Raw genomic sequence first — 20,093 nt, 5'->3', positions numbered from 1 at the left:
TGAGGCCCTGGGCACCCACCCATTTGGGCACATGTTATCCTCAGGGCTGCTGGTAGGGACAGTGATAAGTCTTCATCACTGCCCTCAAAGAGTGGAAACCCCCCTGAGAAATAACATTGTCACACGTTGGAGCAAGACCCTCCCCCACAAGCCAAGCATCCCTGCCTACCTCTTGGCTTCCACCGTCCCCTGCCCCTTGTTGCACACTCTGCTTTCTGTCACTGTAACGACGGGTTAGGCTCTCCCACCTCCAGGCCTTTGCCTCTGGTCCCTCCTCTACCTGAAGGCCTTTTGCTTCTCTTTTTCTTGGCTAACTTATGGTGATTTCTCAGATCCCAGCTCAGGCAGGACGTCTCCCCCAGACATGTCCACAGTACCACCAGGGCTGGATGCAAGGCTGACTCACCTGGGGAGTGAGCACCATCTTTGAAGGGGGATGGTGTTTGTGTGATCTGGGTTTCTAGGAGGCCCCTAAGGTGACGACCCCACAGTGTTCACCGAGCATAATCAGAATCGCTTTTGCTCTGCAAAGCGTGGTCGGGAGGGGAGTGTCAGCGCCCCAAGCACAGTGTGTGCCTAGCTTGGCAGGGTGTGTCTGCTGCATGCCCCTGTGGCTCTCTGACTAGCACCACCTGGCTTCTCATCTCACAAGATAGAAATAAGCTTCCTTGAGGTAGGGACTCCCTCTACCTGCTGACTGCTGGACCCCAAGGCACAGCACAGGACCTGAGGCATGTAGTCCCTCAAACACTTCTGAATGAATAGCACGAGTGAATGAATTAATTCCAAGTACTCATGATAGAGGAGGAGGAGAAGGAGAAAGAGGAGGGAGAGGGAGAGAAGGAGGAGGAAGGAGAAGGGGTGGGTACCACTGACCTCCTTTAGGATGCTGAGCCTTGAGTTTCTCATCTGTGGGTGGAGTTTGGGTACTGACCCTCTGCAGAGACATGCTAACTGGGGTCTCCTGTAATAGGACCCCGTGACTCACCTCTCTGGATATGAATCTTCAGTATTTGGGGGTCAGGATCCCATTTTGGCTTCTCATGCTTTTCCCTGCCTCCCTCTTCTTTTCTGGGTGACCCTTAGGAGCTAGGGCTCCTGACCCCCACTCCAAGAGCCTAAACATGAAACCATCCCTGTCTCCCTTTATTGTATTACCTTTGATTCTCTCCTGCAGCATCATTAATTCCTTTAATCATTCCTTCATTCAACAAACATTCTTGGGGGACCCCTGCCACATTCTAGGCACTGCACTAGGTGCTGGAGTCCCAGATGCAGCCCCTATTGTCTAGTATCTCAGGCTAGTGAGCACCAAGGAACTGATCATTAAGAAATTAGTATGGCCTGGGATGGACAGAAAGCTTCCAGGAGGAGGTGGCATTTCAGCTGGGTGGGTCTTGCAGGAAGACAGATGTGTGTACACAGGCACAAGGAGAAAGTCATCCTCACGGAGACGAGGGGCATCAAAGGAAAGGTCAGTGTAGTGGGGGGATGCAGTGGGGGGGATGGAGGCTGTGGAGGGTAGGACTTGAGGTGGGGTCCCAGCTCAGGACAGCAGGATGTATGTCGCTGAGCTCTTCAGAGTAATCCTGTTGATGCTGGGAAACCAGGGAGGCTTAGGTGGGGATGTGTGTGGATTGTTGCTCCTATTTGTTCTTGGGAGAATGTGGGGGGTTATGGGAGAAGAACCACCTTTCCCACTTTCTGTGCTCTGGGGTATTGACACTCCCCTGCTGACCATAGTCTGCAGAGCAAAAGCCTCTGTGACTCTAACCATGCTTGGTGAACACTTTGCGGCAGTTGCCTTACTGGCCTCCTAGAAACCCAGATCACACAAACACCATATCTCTTCAAAGTTGGTCATCGGCCCCAGGTGAGTCAGACCTGAATCCAAGAACCAGCCAGCCCTGGGACTTGGCCCTGTCCTAGGCCAAATGATCCTTATCTTTCCCCCAAATTGGCTGTGGCCACTGGAAGAAATTGAGAGTAGCTGACTTTCTAAGTAGTTGGGTTAGAAATGAAATGTATTAATCCCAAGTCTAGGCATGTGCCCAGGTAGTGACTCTTAAATTTTGTCTTTTAAAAGTTTAAAATTGAGGTCACCACTTAAAACATGAAAGCAGGAGCGAGATGTAGATTTTGTTTGTGTTCCCTTTTAAATCATTTCAAAGTTCTAGGCAACTTGACCTTTCTGGGCCTGTGTTCCCTTTCCTCCCTTCTCTGGCCCCTTCATTTCACATACAACAGATGTCAGAGGGGGCCCTTGTGTGTTTCCTGGCCTGCTCAAGCAGAAATCCAGTGCCTACAAGGTGAGGAGAGCTAGGATGCTTCCAGGCCCCTCCTCCCCTTTGCCAGGAGTCCCAGGACAGGGCATCCCTAGGGCAGTCTTGCCTGGGGGGCCCCAGCACACAGGCAGGGACTGAGAAACAAGAGTCCCTGTGCAGAAAGAAGTTTTAATATCCTCTGGGTTTTAATAGCTTTCTCTGAGATGGAAACTTGGGTTGAAATGATTTGCAGCTCTCCAGATTTTTCTGACTGTGTGTGTGTATTCGGGTTTATTTTTAGCTGCAGGGGTTCATTTCTTGCCAAAAAACCTGCTTAAATAAAACAAAAATTAATATTTTTACTTAATGGAAAGATTTAGTCAGGAGAGGCTTTGAACTGGAGACTCCCTATCTTGATTGGGAGTGCATCTTAAGGGTCTGACTGTGGCTTTGACATCAACAAAAAGATCCTTTGAAACTGACAGAGAGAAGTGCCCTCAGGGGACCAGAGGAGGATGCAGGAAGAGCCTACTGGTGAGACTTCTCTGAGGAGCATTCTTCCTCACACAGGCTGGCCGCCCACCCGCACCCCTCAAGTTTTCCAGGGCCATCTTCCCGGAAAGGGGGGATTCTGCTCACTCCCAGCTGTTTTCCTTAGGCTCTCCCCACCAAGTCTGGTCCAGGTTTCTGCTTCCTCTGGATTCAGATAAAGCATATTGAGTCTCTTCTCCAGAATGGGCTAAGACCCAAATCAGCTGCCATCTCCAGGGAGCCCCTGACACCCTTCCCTGGGACAGGCTTCACCCCTCTTTGTGGCATACCAGCCGTGTTTGCCAGACTCGAATGCCATTCACCTGTTTCCTTTCCTATCTTTTGTAACTCTGGCCCGAGTTCCTTCAGGGCCTCATTTATCTCCAGGTTCCTGTGAGCCTAGTGCAATACTCAATAAATGATCATTGGACAGATGCTTATCTGACCCTAAGAACTGGGACCTGCCATTATACCCTTTCTGATGGAATAAGGCTCAGAAAGACATGGTCATTTGCCAGAACTTGCTCAGAGGACTTATTTATCTATTTTTTTTAAATTGCCCTCCACGTGGGTGGCAATTTTAGCTTCACATATTCATCAAATACATATTGGGAGCCTGTCTCTTCTGGTTGCTCGGGCTATAGCACTTATGGAACAAAGACCCTCCCCGCTCATGAGGCTTACATTCTAGTGGGGGGAGATAATCAATAAACAAACAAGGTCTGTATAATATGGCAGATGGTGGCTGGTGCTTTGAGCACAGTAAGGCTGGCCAGCGGATATAGGGAGTGCTTGGGGGAGGGATGTTGGGGGATCAGGGGAGGCACCCTGACCAGTGATATTTGAAACCAGGTAAGGGAGGGAGCCCTGTGGCTACTGAAGAAAGAGTGTTCCAGCAGGGGCAGTTGCAAAGGCAAAGGCCCAGAGAGGATGGATTGTTTGGGGTGAAGAAAAAGTAGGAAGGAGGTGGGGTGCTGGTGTGGAACGAGTTGTCATTTCTCGAGATGGGGCCGATGGGAGGCCTAGGTGTGGATGAGGGCCGTTATTAGGAGCTTGGTTTTACATGGGTTGAATCTGAGATCTCTTATTAGACTTCCAGGTATAGATGTAGACTAAATGTAGACTGTTGGATATATGAGTCAAAGGTCATGGGAGTTCTGGGTTGGAGGTTGCAAAAATGTGGGAGCTGTCAGTTGTACAGATGGTATGAACGTCACATGCTGGATATGAATAAGAGGAGGACAAAGAACCCACTGCTGACTGGACTGAGCACCATGGAGGTCATGGGTGACCTTGACGAGAGCTGCTTTGGTAGAGTGGAGGAGGGGCATTAGGTCATCATAAGAACCTTTTGAGCTTGGTCATCATCACACCCATTTAATAGGCTGGGATGGGAATGACTTGCCCAAGGTCACATACTGACAAGGCAGTGACTTCATCCAGGTCCCATGTGCTGCATGCATGGTCATTTCAGTGTATCATGGCCACTTCCATACGGGTTTTCTTGATCTGACCTTTGAGCTTCTGAGTTTTTCTAGAGGGGCTTTTGGGGTTTGGGGCGGTGATAACAAATGGGCTGGCAACCAGAAAGATTCAGTTAGGGCAGGCCCCTCAGGCCTCTGCCCTCCACCCTTAATTCCTAATGCCCTTTCCTCAAACATGGACATCATCAAAGTGCCATCAAAGTGCCCAGAGAGGCAGCAGATAACTGAGGAGGAGCTCGCAAAGGCCCCTGGAGGTGGATACTAAAGAGCCCAGCTAATGAGGCAATGCTGAATCGCAAGAATCTTTTGGGTCCCTGGTTGTCTTCCTCTGATTCGTGCATGTGAGGATCTACAAGTACTCACCATCAGCAACACGGTGGTGTATTATCTGTTTAGCTTCAGGGTTACAAAGTGCCTTTTCACATGTGCACTGTCTCATCTAATTAATCATTCTGATTAACCTCAGACTCATAGTGCTGTGAGAAACCTCATGGATCATCAGGTGTTGTGGTTTCTAAGTTTTGTTCCTAACACAAAAACCTTGCTGGGGAGCACAGGATGCTAAACAGATGATACTCTGTTATACTGCTGATAGTGATTACTTGTGGATTCTTACTACTAATCAGAGGACGTGTGTGAGTGACTGGAAAGTGGGTAGTCAAGGAGATGTGGGGATCAGTGGGGGATTATAAGGGGGCCCTCCCTCCTAGGGACAGTCCTCCTCTCTGATGCTTAGTAGCGCTGACAGTGGGGGTGGGGAGGTGCAGAAAGATTATGAACTCTTGCAATCAGTACAAATCTCATGGAAAGGTTTTGAGGCAGTTTGCTTTCTTGGGGGGCACCAATTTTTTTTCCCTCTGGGATGCAAAACTGCCCTCAGGGTATCTGATCTTCTGTTCCACAGGCGGAAAGTGGGGACAGTAACAGCCACCTCATAGGGTTGCCATGAGGACAGAGTGAGATAATGTGTACACATTGCTTGGCACATCGGAGGGGTTCAATGCATGGTAGTTGTTACCAATGCGTTCTAGTTCCTCCCCTCTTCCCTAGACTTACTGATGTGATGCAATGAAAGGCAAGGAGCTGAGGGTGAATTAGTGAGTGAGCAGCTGGAGAAGCAAGAGAGCCTGGCTCTGCCCTCCTTGCAGAGGCTAAAATGCAGGCTGTCCATGGTGCACAGGAAGTGAGGACTGCTTAGTGGCTGAGCCAGGTGGGCTGGGGGATCTCCTTTATTGTGAGTACGCTGGCCTCAGAAAGGAACTTTCCTCTGCCATCCTGTGAGGATGACAACTGGGAAATAAACATCAGGTGACCATTAGACAAGCTGGATTGCAGACATCCCTCCTTCCTGATTTCTTGAGTGTTTCCATGGGAGTGGGCATCATTTTAACACTCCCAGACCCCTCTCTTCCTTAAGTCCAGGCCTGAAAGACAGGGGAGCCCAGGGTCTAGGCTTTTGTGCCTACCTAGGTCCTGCCTGCTGCCGTCAGAACAGCACCTTCTCTGGGGTTGACAGTAATACTGATTTCTGCTTTTGGAGAAATTCATTCTGTCTGCTGGCCAGGTGTACCTTAGTTATCCTCACTGTTCTTCTAAAGACCATACCTTAAGCCAGCAAAATCATTCTACAGGGCCTTTGAGAGACAGGTATGGGGCAATGTGTGTGTGTGGTGGGGGGAGAGGTAGTATCTCACCCACTAGATGGCTGAATCAACTCCTACATCATGGAGAGGATCTGTACTGCTCTCAACAGGATGCTAAGATGGGCAGAATCTGGAGTCTTCAGTTGGTGTACATTAATCCAGTTAAGGGATCCTTGCTCCCAAACCTAGCCAAACTCAGCCTTTCAGCCCACTGGTAGGAAAGTCCAACAATCAGTTTCGAGTAGAAAGGTCTGGATTTGATTGAAGCTAGTTGGATGGGAGGTGGAAGGAGAGGGTGAGCGGCAGGGGCCAGCTCATGGGTGTTTTATCCCTCTTTGAATATTCCGATGAACAGCAGATGTGCAATTTCTGGACACACCAGTAAGCTGCACTGGAAGCAGAATCCTCCTGGCATCAAAATTGGTTTTTGTTCAAAACTGATGCTGCTTGTGGTCTACGTTACCATGGATGGGTGGGGGCAGGCAGCACACAATTATTTCTGGAAGGGAAGTGCCTTGTTTTTGCAAGCTCTTATTATTCCTCCCCCAATAAAAAAAATTATTGAAAGGAAGGAAAGATAATTCTATAGATCTATACATTTGTACCTGGATCCTAAGGTGTATGATGTATTTAAGAGGGCCCCACATACATTTATATATCTATGTGCCAATAATATAAGTATACACAGCCTCGTCAGTTTCTTCTTACATGCTTTTAAATTAAAATATTTCTTTTGACCTCCACACTCAGAAGCCCAGGAGCATAAAAGGCTCCAAGACTGAGATTCAGGCTACACCTCACTGCCACTTCTCTGACTGGTGCTAGCCATGAACTTTTAAACTTTGCCTTCCCGCTAGACTGTATGAGGTGGGAAATGGGACTTCTATGTCTTGTCGTCACCTCCAGCAGTACCCGACCCATTTTCCCAGACGCAAACCCAGTTCACGCCCACGTAGGTTTACCTGCTGGAGGACACTAGGGAGACAGCGTGGGCGCCGCTCCGCAGCATGGAGGAGAATAAAGAAAACCTGTGTCCAGCTAAGCCCGTCTGTAAAGTGGGCTTCCAGCCACATCAAGATGGTGGGAACGGCCAGACGTGCTGCCAGCTCCAAGTTTGGAACCGTTTTCTGTTGTTGCTGAACCGTGACCTCCCTGCGCCTCCCCTGTTCACTCTGGTCCCTGGGCCAGCAAACGCCTTGGGGCACCCTGACTGCCAAACAGGAAAGTACAAAATAGCACACATTTGAATTGCAGAGGAAAAACTGAAGCAAATAAAGACATATTAATTCACAGACCAAATAGGCGGATTTGGGGTTGGCCAGCAATTTTACTTTGGAAGGACTTTGCGAATCTATGTGGGAGAGCAGAATGTTATTTAATTTTAGTTCAGTTTAATGCAGTTTTGTTTTTGTAAGGAAAACACTGGTGTGGCCTCTGCACTGGGTCATCTCTGCTTTCTGGACCATGACCGTGGGGTCTTGTTTGGTAGTGGCAGGTCATTCTTGGGCTACTTATGGACGATGAGATGGGACAGGTACCTATGATGGAGTGGGTGCTCCAGGCCTAAATAACACCTTGTAAATTTGTTCTGACAAGTTAATGTGTGCTCCCCCACCTATCCCTGAAATTTTACAAGACCAGAGTATTTTGATCAGCTTACCTTTCTCCTCATCCTAAGCAGAACCCCCAAGTTTTAGCTTATAGTGCATGTTAGAAGCCTAAAGATACTCAGGATGGACACATAACAGAAGTCATGGTAGTGGTGGTAATGCTAATAACAGTGACAGCAAACACATAGGGTTTGGGATGGGCCACACACTGTCCTCACTGTTTGTGCTACTTAACCCTCACAGCAACTTTATGAGATACTGTCATAGATTAGGAAACAAAGGCACAGAGAGGCTCAGTAACTTTCCTAAGGTCACAAGGCACCAGCGCTGGGATTCAAACCCAGGCAGTCAGGCTCCAGAGACCTGGCTCTTCAATGCTATGTCATGTTGCTGCTCTACTAGTAATAAGTATATCACTTATGAGCCACGAGATGGGCACTGGGCCAAGACAATCAGAGATATTTAGGAGGAAGGAGCTCTGGGGACACAGGGGTTTGCCTGAGGCTGCATGGTTATGGTGGAACTCAAACTCACATGTGGCTTCCTGATTACAAAAACTTACTCTCTTTTCCCTCAGATGAAAAGGTTCCAAGCTCAGACCATTTCAGGGTAAGGAAGGAATTGACTCACTGTGCATGCAGAAGCTTTCAGAAGTACCCAGCTTTATAGGACAGGTCTGCTTATGATATGTTATGTCTAAATGAAGTCAAGCCATTTTTGAGCCAGGAAAGGGTAGATGTTGCTATTTAAAGGAATCCCTTTTGCTTTTTTCCTCCCAAGGCAAAGACTCACTCATTCTTTTACCTTCTGTATTAATGAAGAAGCAGAAGATGGAGCCAAATCAATTCAGGAAGAATCAATAGGAAAGTCCTGGCAGACATGCCTTCTGCCCAACAGTTAAGCTGTTACAACCTGCCTGTGGGAGTTAATGTAGAGGAAATAGTCCCTGGGGCCTCTGGGAGGATGGCTCCCTGCCAAGGATGCTGTTTCAAAGTCAGACACAGAGGTGGGGGCAGAATCTTTAGGGAACTTGGCCTGGGATCTTGCCAAGCTCTCGTTTTTACAGCAGACTTGGAAACAGCCATTTGCCTCTTCCCAAATTGAGCTGCCTCTGCTGAATTGCTAACTTTGCCACTGGGCTCCGTGTTTTGCCATCCCTGGCAAGTAAGGTTTGGAGGGGCCATTGATTCATCTGGATCCTGACTTCATGTCTGACTGGGAGAATAGGCTCCAAGCTCATCTGGGAAGAAACAGGATAGGATTCAGCTGGGGTAGGGGAGTTGGTTCCTAGTAAGGAAATTTTTAAGAGATTAGAGACAAGGAACTGAGAAACGTGGTGGGACAACCAAAATGGGGAAGGATAATGGAGCTACCAGAATAGGCAGAGGGAGGGAGGGAGGGAGGGAGGGAGGGAGGGAGGGAGGGAGGGAGTGTGTGTGTGTGTGTGTGTGTGTGTGTGTGTGTGTGTGTGTGTGTGTGTGTGTGTGTGTGTGTGTGTGTGTGTGTGTGTGTGTGTGTGTGTGTGTGTGTGTGTGTGTGTGTGTGTGTGTGTGTGTGTGTGTGTGTGTGTATAGAAAGGGTAATCTGTTTAACAAACATTTATTGAGCACCTGCTCTTTTTTGGGCTAAGTGCAACGTGAGGTAAGAAAGAGTGATAAGATCCTAGAGCTGCAAGAGTTCATTTTGTGATCCAAACATCGCTGCTATAAATGCAAAATCCATTCTATTCTGGTCAAGGTCCTAGCCTGACAGCATCCAGCCCCTTTGATGGAAACACTCTCTGCCCCCATGACAGCACCGCCTCAGTCCCGCTGACTTTGTTGCTACTTCTTGTTATTAGATGACTTGTTCTTTGGCTGAGCCAATGAACACAACTTCTTTGCAGTTTCTGAGCTCTGTCTTCAAGATCTGTCCATTTGCTGGTCTGACAAATATTTGAAGACAGCTTCTTCACATACAATAGAAAAAGAAGCCTCTTATAATCTCCAAGTCAATCCCTCTCTTCTCTGTGTTCTTACTGCATGTAGTAAATGCCTTTCTTCCAGCCTTTGTCACACTGGGTCTAATTATTTTTGTATACATAGTCGACTAATATTTACTGAGCAACTCCCTTCTACCAGATGTTTTGGTAAGAAATTTCATAAGGTTTTTTGCTTAATCCTCATTCCAATTCCCTGACAGAGGTAGTACATCCTCTTTACAGATAAGAAAATTGAGGCTCAAAATGAGGAAATGGTTTCACTTCTCTGTCAGTTTCCTCATCTGTGTAATGTGGATGCTAATGCTGACCTTGTAAGGCAGTTGTGAGGAGTAAATAAGTAAAATGTACTCCTGCATATAGTAGGTGTGTGATAAATGGGAGCTATTTTTTCCAGTAACAATCCTTCCATGGGTCAGCCCGTCCCGTTTTTATCAGTGATGATGATAATAATGATGATATTAATAACATTAATATACACTATGGAATGTGGACTCTGGGAGTGCTCACACCAATTAGTACTTCCCAGAACTTCTGCTGCCAGTGTCCTTGTCCTCAGGGTGAGCGCCACAGCCACCCACCACCGCTGCAGGAGACCGTCCAACACTAGCAGTGCTCTGCTTGCTAGGGAATTCCAGAAAGTGCTGCTTAATGGTTATATGTCAGGTCATGACCAAGACATGAGTAGTACAGCTGTCAGTCAGAAGGGAAGACTGAAGGAAACAGTCCTGGCTGCTGGCAACTGACCAGATGCGTTTGCTTTGTGTTGACATTAGACTCTCATTTGGAAGGAACCTTGGAGATGGGAAACAGATTCCAGTCCTGTGGAGCCAGGATCTGAACACACACATGCAGCTTGGAGGACCACAGAACCCATGTTCTTTCAACTCACATGCCATGCTCTTCCCCAGGGCCTCTTTGTTCCACCCCTTCAGGGTACAACATTCACTTTGAATTCTATGAATTGTTCCCCTGAGCCTGTGTAACTCAAAAGTTCTGCCAGCTCCTCTCTGGGATGCCATAAATCTACAGGCTCTCTCACAAGAATATTAGTAATAATAACAATAATAGGCTTTTAAGTGATTTGCAAATATATTATTTTCTTTTCAAAAAAATTATATATATATATATATATATATATATATATATACATACACTCTGTCCAAGACCTAGTGCTGAGAGTTTTTCACACGCATTATCTTGCCCAATCCCTTCAATTCAGGTAACTGGTAACATTATTGTCCTGTTCTGTAGAAGAGGAAATTGGAGGCCAGAAACAAAGTTACTTGCCCACAGTCCTAACAGCCATAAAGAACAGGGCTGGGATTGGAAGAGTTTGATTGGCTCCTAAGCCTCTGCTCCCAACTGCTTCTTCCTCTACCACATCCTTATTGAGCTGCTCTCTACTGCATCCCTTGCCATCTAAGTGCTGGGGACCAAGGACCCCATCAGAGTGCCAACTGGGGCATGGAGGTCAAACTGGGGTACATCACAACCCTATGGGTGTATTAGCATGCATGCAAAGGAAGAGTCCCAAATGAGGTAGATCTCAGAAAGCGGTCCTGGTAGAAAGAGATTAGGTCTGGGAGACCATGGGATTGTCAGAGGTGCAATGGCGTGAGGGCAGGAGGCTCTGACAGGAGAAGTAGATTTTGGATTATGGTGAAACCACAGGGGTGAGTACAGCCTTAGAAATTTCCAGACTGCAACTATGAGCGTTTAGGGAAATTAACTCCAAAGATGTCTGTCTTCCCTTTCTCTTCCACTCCTCCCTGCCCACCCCCATCCCAGTGTCTCTTACCTGAATTCTTGCTCTTATAAACACAATCATCTACTCTAGTTGCTTCAGAGTTACAAAGAAAACAATTCCAGACGTACTGGGAGCTGGATGCCCACCCTGAGATGTGGTCCCTAAAGTGGTTCAGGCCTCCCTAACTTCCCTGTCTCTGTCTTGCCTTCTTCTACAGTGATCCGGGCCAAGGTGGTGGGGAAAAAGCTGGTGAAGGAGGGGCCCTTTGGCACACTGGTCTACACCATCAAGCAGATGAAGGTGAGTGACGGCAGCCTGATCCCAGGATTCAGGAGGGTTTGGGGTTTTTTGTCAGTCTTGGCCAGTGGAGGCAAGTGGGGTTGGACTTAGGGTGTGTGTTTGCTCAGTGTCTGAGCCCCAGCCCTAGCCCCTCCACCTGGCTGGAGAGGGCATAGATGAGGCAGGAGAAAGGGACAGATGGTGGTGGTGGTGGCGCTGGCTGCTTCATCCCAGAGCCAGGGCCGGTAGAGTCCCTCAGAGGCAGCTGTTAAGAAGCTGCACTCTGGAACCAGACAGCAGACAGCCCTGTTACCTAGTAACTATGAGACACTGGCCAAGTCACTGCCCCTCTCTGGACCTCAGTCTTCCCATCTGTAAAATGGGGGGAGGGATGTTGACCAGATCGTCTCTACAGGCTCTTCCGAGGTCTGACATTTTAGGATTCAACAATGCCTACTGGTTTTATGCAGTCACTGAGGTTACAACTTAGGTTTAACCCCTCAAGACTTTACATTAAACTTGTGCTGATCACAGGAACCTCAAGCCAAAGTGGGAACTTCACCCTCTCTCCCTATTTTCCCGGCTTTAATTGTCTTCTTGCATCCCAGTAGTTGGCATCGTTTACTGAGCATGTTCATATAACTGAGCATATGTGTGAGCACGTTAACATTATGAAGCACATTCAGGATGGACGCCCTAAGAAAAAGCACATCAGATTCAAACCCTAGGGAGCCTGCCCCCTAGTCTCAGCTCCATCCCTTCACCTGGCTCACTTGCCTTAGAACTGTCCCTTTTCCTGGGCTCAGTTTTGCCATATGTCCACAGTGGGAGGTTGGGCTGGGTACCCCTACGAGCCCTCCTGGCTCAGGCATTTCAGGATTCTAAGTGCCCTGGGACATGGGCTGTGTTACTTCTAAGCAGGAGCTGGTTGGGGTGCCTCAGCACAGAGGACTGGGCTGAACAACCTGGCAGCTGGCCCATCACTCCACCTTTGTAAGCACCTCCCTACATGCAGCACTCTGTGCCAGGAGCTGTGGAGGCCACGAGGAAGATGCGGTTCCTATGTTTAGGAACTACAGTCAGGCGGGAGAGAAGACACATGTGCGTGACTAATCAGGAGTTCGAGATGGGGTGTGCCCAGGTCCCAGTGGACTGCTAGCCCTTGTACTCAGTGCTCATATTTGCATTCCCAGCAATTAGGGTGGGACCGGAAGGCAACAGGGACTTGGTGAATGCTTGTCCATCTAATGAGGGAATGAGTGTGAGACACACTGGCCTGAAACTCCCCAGAGGAGACAATTTATGGGTAGAATTGAGAGGGGGAGTGACACAGCCCATGGGTGGTAACCAACCATCTCAGAGGCAGACCTCCAGGCCTCATAATTCCTGCATCCTGAGGCCTGAGGTTAGATGTACCAAGTTTGTGGAACCTGTTGCTTTGGATTCAATTTTGGAAACATCCACAGCATTCTGGTTATGTAATGTCCAGAGTCAGCCCTGGCCAGCTGCCCTTGGCTGCCCAACCTTGGTCATGGGACCAGCTTATGTCTTCAGATGGCCATGGGGAGAGAAGAGTGGGTGGAGAGGGGACCAACAAGAGCAATAACAACCCAAAAAACCCACTGTGCAACCCCTGGCAGCTGGCAAGCAAATGCAAAAGCAGATTAGACAAAAGCAGAGGTTCAGGAGATGCATTCCCTGCCTGCTCTGGAATAATCCTTCACATTGTGAGACGCACTATGGTCAGCAGAGAGCTGGGAGGGGAAGAGGCTGGGGGCAGTGGTTCCTAAGTTTGCCTAGCTCCTCTCCTTCCTTCAAGGCCTGGATGCCAGGGTGACCAGAGGCCCTTGCTGTGGGCAGAATGTCCCATTCCCCCCTCACTGGGAACAGCCTCTGAGCAGTGTTTAGAGGCCAAATAACATTTGCTCCCCCATCCACTTCAGAGCACACACACCCACTCCCAAGATGCTGGTCTTTTGTTGTCCATTCACCATCTTTCACCCAGGTCCATGGATCAGACTGCTGGGCATTAGAAAATAAAATCCCTTGTTTTACTTGTGACAGAGGCTCAAAGGGAAATGAGTTGTCCAGAATCACACATTTAATTAAAACTAGATCTGGTTCCCAAGCTGAGGTGTCAGGGTTCCTTCCCAATCCTGTGTGCTCTTTACAGTGACTCCCAAAATCTCCCTGCCATCTTACTTTGATCATCAACCACTATCTAGTACGTTTTATTAACTCTGCCCTGCTACCAGCCCAATATTAGATAACCTATAGAACTGGTCATTGCCCTTCTATCCAGAGAGGCCACTGGATTCTGCTGGTCTCCAGGTACCAGTCTGCTAATCCCAGAAGGTGTGAGACATAGGAGTAGGAGTAGGCCATTCAGTCACCCTCCCTCCCCCCTCACCATGTCCTTTCTTCTCTCCCTCCTCCCCATGCTTCACACTGTGCTTTTTTGAGCTGAGGATGCAAAGATAATTGTTATAATGAGGCGGGGATCAATTTCTCACAACAACCCTGTGAAATAGATACACGTGATCCTTTATTTTACAGGTGAGATTTGGAAAGGTTAAACAACCCTCAAGATTGTATAGTTAGAAAGTGGCAAACTAGAGCAAAATTAGAGTTTTTGCCTACAGGGAGATTACAGAGCAGTGGAGCAGCAGGCTGATTCATCATTCCCACCCACTTTGGGGGCTCTCCCCACCCCATTTGTATCTAGTTCCCCTAGGGAACAAAAGGAGGTTAACTTGGGTTTGTGGATTTGTCATCCAGCAGTGTAGCTCTTGACTTGCAAAGGGTGTATGGAAAAATATCTTTGTAGGAGGGAAGGGGGAGGGGCCCGAGAGGGGAGCCTGCAGGGGTTTTGGCACTGGTCCCTGGGCGCTTTGTTCTAGAGGATTAGAGTCTACCCCAGAGAGTCAGCCCAGGAAAGCAAGGACTCCCTTAGAGCAGGACTAAAGGAACGGGGAAAACGTGAGAATTTGAGCTGCTCTGTCTGACCTCTCTTCTCTCTCAGAGTTCCCACCCCCTCCCCCCAAAACTTCTCACCAGATGAAAGGCAGGCAGACCCTCTCCCATATGCTAATTCCAGAGCCTCTGGTCCTCCTCTGAGGCATCTCTTGAGTGTGCAGTGACCCACAGGTGTGTTTGGGGGCGGGGGAAGGGTGTTAGAATGTTGAGGGAGCTTATTGCAAACCCAAACATGGAGATTCGATGGGGCTGAGGTGCTGGGCTGTGGTACAAAGGTGGAAGTTTCCAGAATTGGATGTTCTAATCTTTGGGGATCTTATCTCTTATCAGGACCATGAGAAAGCATCTGCTTTGCCTGTAGCTATAGTTTATACCATGGAGACATGCTCTCAGGCTGGCTGCAGGGGACAGCACGTGGGGGACATTATGTCCCAACTGGTCTTGGGAAAGGCCCATGGGGAGGCCCGCTGGTCATGTGCTGGTCATGTGTCCAGCAGGACAGATCTGCTGGACAATCGGAATGCTTGGCCCCCAGTGACTTCCTTCCTTCAAGGCTTTGTCTAATCAAATGATTAATAGCAGGGTCTCGCCTTTGAAGCTAGAGCTGGAATCCTCTCTGACCGCCCCAGCCTATGGGGAACTGTTCTCCTTCTCCAAATGCCTGTGACTCTGTTCTCGTGTGCTCGGCCACCCCAGCTAGACAGCCCATTCTGTGAGAGAAAATCCATGTACTTGGTACCTCAGTCAGGTATCTAATGTCTCTGAAACTCGGTTGCTTATAAGAATCAGTTGTGAGTTTAAATGAGTTTATGATATAAAGCAGTATCCAGCACAGTGCTGATCTTCTGTAGGCATGCCAGAAATATCTGACATAGTGGTGACAGTTCATGCTGCAAGTATAAAGACCAGACATTCCATAAGAAATAGGTAAAACTCCCCAAACTCAGAAATTTCTTTCCCAAGGGAAAGAAATTTGTCCCTTCACCCCAAGGGAAGTTAACTTCTTAGAACTTCGTGTAGATACTATCACAAAGCGAAGCCAAGCCCAGAGGCTTGTAGAGTCCAATGTGGCGTATATACAATATTGCAATTAAATATTATAATGGAATATTATTCAGCCTTAGAAAAGGAAATCTTGTCATTTATGACAACAAAGATGAACCTGGAGGACATTATGCTAAGTATAATAAGCCAGACACAGAAAGAAAAATAATGCACGATCTCACATATTTGTGGAATCTAAAAAAGTCGAATTCTTAGAAGCAGAGAGTAGAATGGTGGTTACCAGGGTCTAGGAGGTGGGGGAAATGCGGAGATGTTGGTGAAAGGGTAGAAATTTTTAGTACTGCAGGATGCGTAAGTTCTGGAGAGCTAGTGGACAGCATGCGGACTATGGTTACCAACACCGTACTACATACTAGAAAGTTGCTAAGAGAGTAGATGTTGTGTTCTCACACATAAAAAGGTAACTATATGAGGTGATGGATGTGTTAACTAGCTTCATTGTGGTAATCACAATGTATACATATATCAAAACCTCCCCTTACACTGATACACTTTTTATCTGTCAATCATACCTCAGTAAAGCTGGGGGAAAAAAGAGCAACCTGTCTATGTCTGAAACCGGCTTTAACTACTTGCACTAAGTGATGAGCCTGGGCAAGACATGTAGGAAGAAGAGGACCAAATCCTTCCCTCTGCTCATTACAAACTTTAGTATAACTGGCTTTAAACTAATTTTTACTAAAGGTATGCCAAGTGCTATTCTAAGGCATTTAATTCTCAAAAACACCGTATGAAGTAATTGCTTTGCCCCAATTTACAGATGAAGAAACTGAGGCCCAAAGTTGGTATGTAACTTTCCAAGAGGCTAATAAGTGGCAGAGACAAGATGCAGACTCCGGCTGTCTGTCCACAGAGCCCGAGTTTACCATTAATCTTCCATTGCATTGGCTGGATTAGATTAACACCCTTTCCAATTCTGAGATTCTCAGATTCTCTGATTTCAGGACATTATAAACCTGTTATAACCCTCCTCTAAGTTTGTCAAACCAATTCTAGGTCTCTATGACTACAGACGTAATAATACTTTCGGATCAATATTTAGATCAAGCTGGATTATTATAAAGAAAAGATAACAAAATGAGTAAAACCTGCCTTTACCATACATTTACCATATTGTTATTTTCAGAATTGACCCTGAAAGGCAGCTCTGTATTTGTCAGACTCAGTCATTTATAATGTGTTAAGATTTTGGCTCCACATGCAAGTGCTAGAAACCATGTTAAAATAAAGGATTCTTCGATTCAAAAGTAGCAGAGATGCCAAGCTGATTTCAACAAGTTGAGTTCTTACTGGGCAGGGGCTTGATTCTTACCCCAAAGCAGAAAAGAGATACAGGGGACAGACCAACATGGAATAAACTGAGGCTCCAATAGGCTGGCCTGAAAGACCTAGAGAGAGTACTGAGTTGGAACACTTGCCAAAAAGTCAAGGGTCATCCACACCAAAATGAGAAGTTGTTGGGCCTGGGAGTGAGTGCCGGGGATGTTCTCCTGAGGCCACACTTGGTGGCATGCACACAGCAGCACCCTTAAGCATGGTTCCTGTTAAAGCCAGAGAGGCACCATCCATCATGAGGAAGTGGGGGGTAGTATGTGACACGCCCGTGCTCCCCGACAGCACAGCTGAGAACTGGGAGGACAGCACTCCTTGCTGCTCTTGGCTGCATTTCCTCGTTCATCTGGAGAGCCTCCCGGGAAAAGCGGGTTAAGAAGGGAGGCCAGGTAAATTAAAAGCACCTGCACCGATGGTTGCACACAATTAGAACAGCACTCCCCTTAAAAAGGCAGAGGCTCCCAAACGCTGTTGGTCCAAGAGACCCTTTGTGATGGCAGAGGGCCTCATGGACCACCTACCCCCGCCAGCCAGTCGCCACTTAAAAGAAGATGGGGAGAAAGAAAAACAGCCCATTAGACTGAATGGGAGGCACTTAGATGAGACACCAATGAGGTGATGTCTGGCTTTTTATTACCATTAGTAAATTACTTACACATGCCAGGAACTAAAATAGAGACGTGGTCTTATTGGAAACCCTTGGGATAAGCCTAGAGACCACCAGCCATCCAGGGCCTGTGTACTCTGAGAACTGGGGGATAATGGGATTGGGCAACACCTCGGTGCCCCCTCTCACCTCCACCAGCTCACATGGTCAGCAGTTGTCTCAACAGATCCAGGCCCGCATAATTCTCGTGGACTTGACCTGGAATCACCAAGTGGGTTCAGCCTTTGTTACATTCACACCAGTGGCTCTGAGCGCATGCTGACAAAGGAGGCACAATAGCTATAAATGGTATCTGCCTGCATCAGAGGCCCTTAGCCATGAACTTATGAGGCTGCATTGGGAGACAGCATAGGATAATGGTTAAGAGCAGATTCCCCTGCTTGGATGCCTACCTCTGCTATTCGCCAACCGTGTGGCCTTAGACAAGCCACTTAATCTGCCTGGGCCTCAGGCTCCTCATCCCATTCCTAAAATGGAACGGGAGGTGTGACTGGCTGGATGGGAAGGTTTCTCAGGGAAGGCACCACCCATGGCTCAGACAAGAGAGGAGCAGGTGGCCTCGTCTCTGAAGTGAAGACCCTGGGGTAGGTAGGTCAGTGACCGGCCACACAGTGGTGTACTAGGGGAATCCGATCCCACAGCCCAAATGACAGCATGTGTTCTGAGTCCTGGTCCCCCTCTCATGATATTCCTTCTGCCCACAGATGTACCGAGGTTTCACCAAGATGCCCCACGTGCAGTACATCCACACAGAAGCTTCCGAAAGTCTCTGTGGCCTTAAGCTAGAGGTCAACAAGTACCAGTACCTGCTGACAGGTAACGGCCAACTCCAGCATCTAGGCCAGGGTTTGGCCAAGGTCCACTGTTCCTTCACTTTAGAGGATGGAGAAGGAATGGTAGCCCAGCAGTGTTCTCAGGACTTTGGCGATGAGCCCACTGAATTATAAGGAATAGCTAGTGTTGAGTCCATCTTGCTTGACCAGTGGTGGGAGCCTGAAGTTCCTAAAGTGAGGCTGGATTTTAGTCTCTGCTCCACCACTGACTCTGGGGAGGAAACCTAGTTTTGCCTGGTTTTGCAACTTCTCAGCTTTACTGTAAATGAAAAGAAATCGCTAGTACCTATTGCTCTCCACATCTTAGGACAACCTATTAGGTCTGTCTTTGAAAGTTATCCACCTTTAGGCAGTCAACGTAGAAAGGAAAAAACAAAAGCAAGATCAAAAAGCCATTGACACAGGAAGAGAATAGTTGGTCTCTGGCCCCAGCTCCAGTGCTTACTGGGTTTGGGACCTTCTGCAAATCGCTTAACCTCTCTGAACTTAATTTTCTGCGTTTGGAAAATGGGAATACAACTCATCCTAAAAGGTGTTGGGGAGGATGAAATAAAACCATGGGACTGAAGAGTACGTAGCACAGTTCCTGGCCTAAGGGGGTTACTCAGTAGATATGAATTCTTCCTCTTCTGGCTGGGTTCTGGGCAAAATAACCACCCCCCCTTGTTATCCCTCTCGTCCTCTAGGCCGTGTCTATGATGGCAAGATGTACACAGGACTGTGTAACTTCGTGGAGAGGTGGGACCAGCTCACCCTCTCCCAGCGCAAGGGGTTGAACTATCGGTATCATCTGGGTTGTAATTGCAAGGTAAGCCCCAGGGACAGCAGGCAGGGGAGGTGCTGGCCCGCAGCCCCAGAAACATCAGCTCCTACAGTACTGGGCACTGGGCCGTGAGGCTGGGAAGGGTGTGCATGTCAGGCCTGAGCACAGGGGCAGGTCCGAGAAGGAGTGGTGAGGAATGTTGCACCAGGCTGAGCAGTGAAGAAGGCGAGGAAAGAATGCCTTTCTGCTGTAATCTGTGCTGCCCACTTGGCAGCTGCTGGGGCATGAGGGCTCTTCAGCATCCTTGGCCCCTCCCGTGGCTCAAGGTTGTGGCAGGTACGGGATCCTTACGTTGGCAGGTCCTGCCCAGCAGCCCCAAGGGGGCTCACCTAGGCAGCTGACTCACTAGCGGCCCCCGCCCCAGGTGGGCAAGCTGGCGCAGGATTGCTGATACCACTTGCTGCAGAGGGTCACTCTTCAACCTGGCCCAACTCCTTGACCCAAGCACAGGGTGAGGGCACACAGCCTTGCTGCTGTGGGAGGCAGTTAGGCCATTCTCTCAGTTAATTCTCACAACAACTCTGCAAAATGGGACAACAGTGATTATGACTAGTACAGTTTTAATTGTCCCCATTTTGCAGAGGAGGAAACAGAGGCCCCGAGAGCTTAAGTAGCTAGCCCTAAGTCACACAGCTCACTAAGTCTGATTTCTAGCGTAGGGCAGCTGGACTCTACAATGTATGCTTTAATCTTTCTAACTTCTCAATTCCCTACGACAGCTGAGAGCTCCCGCCTTTGCCTGTTACCATTTGAGAGGGAAAGCACTCCCAAATGTCTAATTCTACCACTTTCTGGCTGTGTGAGCTGGGGCAAGTTACTTAACCTCTCTGAAGCTCTATTATTTGTAAAAGGGAGATA

The 20,093-nt window shown here is 48.2% G+C and overlaps 2 protein-coding genes across 2 annotated transcripts in view; one reads left to right on the top strand and one right to left on the bottom strand.

Moving 5' to 3' along the window:
* Positions 1–20,093, bottom strand: part of SYN3 (synapsin III) — a 455,663-nt gene that overhangs the window by 268,815 nt on the left and 166,755 nt on the right. The window lies entirely within an intron of this gene.
* The window catches only part of TIMP3 (TIMP metallopeptidase inhibitor 3), a 57,159-nt gene that overhangs the window by 32,942 nt on the left and 4,124 nt on the right, over positions 1–20,093 (top strand). The window contains exons 2-4 of the mRNA XM_081249877.1: positions 11,478–11,560; positions 18,284–18,395; positions 19,099–19,220. Coding sequence (XP_081106003.1) covers positions 11,478–11,560; positions 18,284–18,395; positions 19,099–19,220 — 317 coding nt within the window. The remainder of the gene's footprint in view (positions 1–11,477; positions 11,561–18,283; positions 18,396–19,098; positions 19,221–20,093) is intronic.

Source organism: Mesoplodon bidens (genome assembly GCF_964165515.1).
Source record: "Mesoplodon bidens genome assembly, chromosome: 11".
NCBI lineage: Eukaryota > Metazoa > Chordata > Mammalia > Artiodactyla > Ziphiidae > Mesoplodon > Mesoplodon bidens.
Note: the sequence above shows the minus strand (reverse complement) of the source record. Positions and strands in the feature narration are given on the sequence as shown.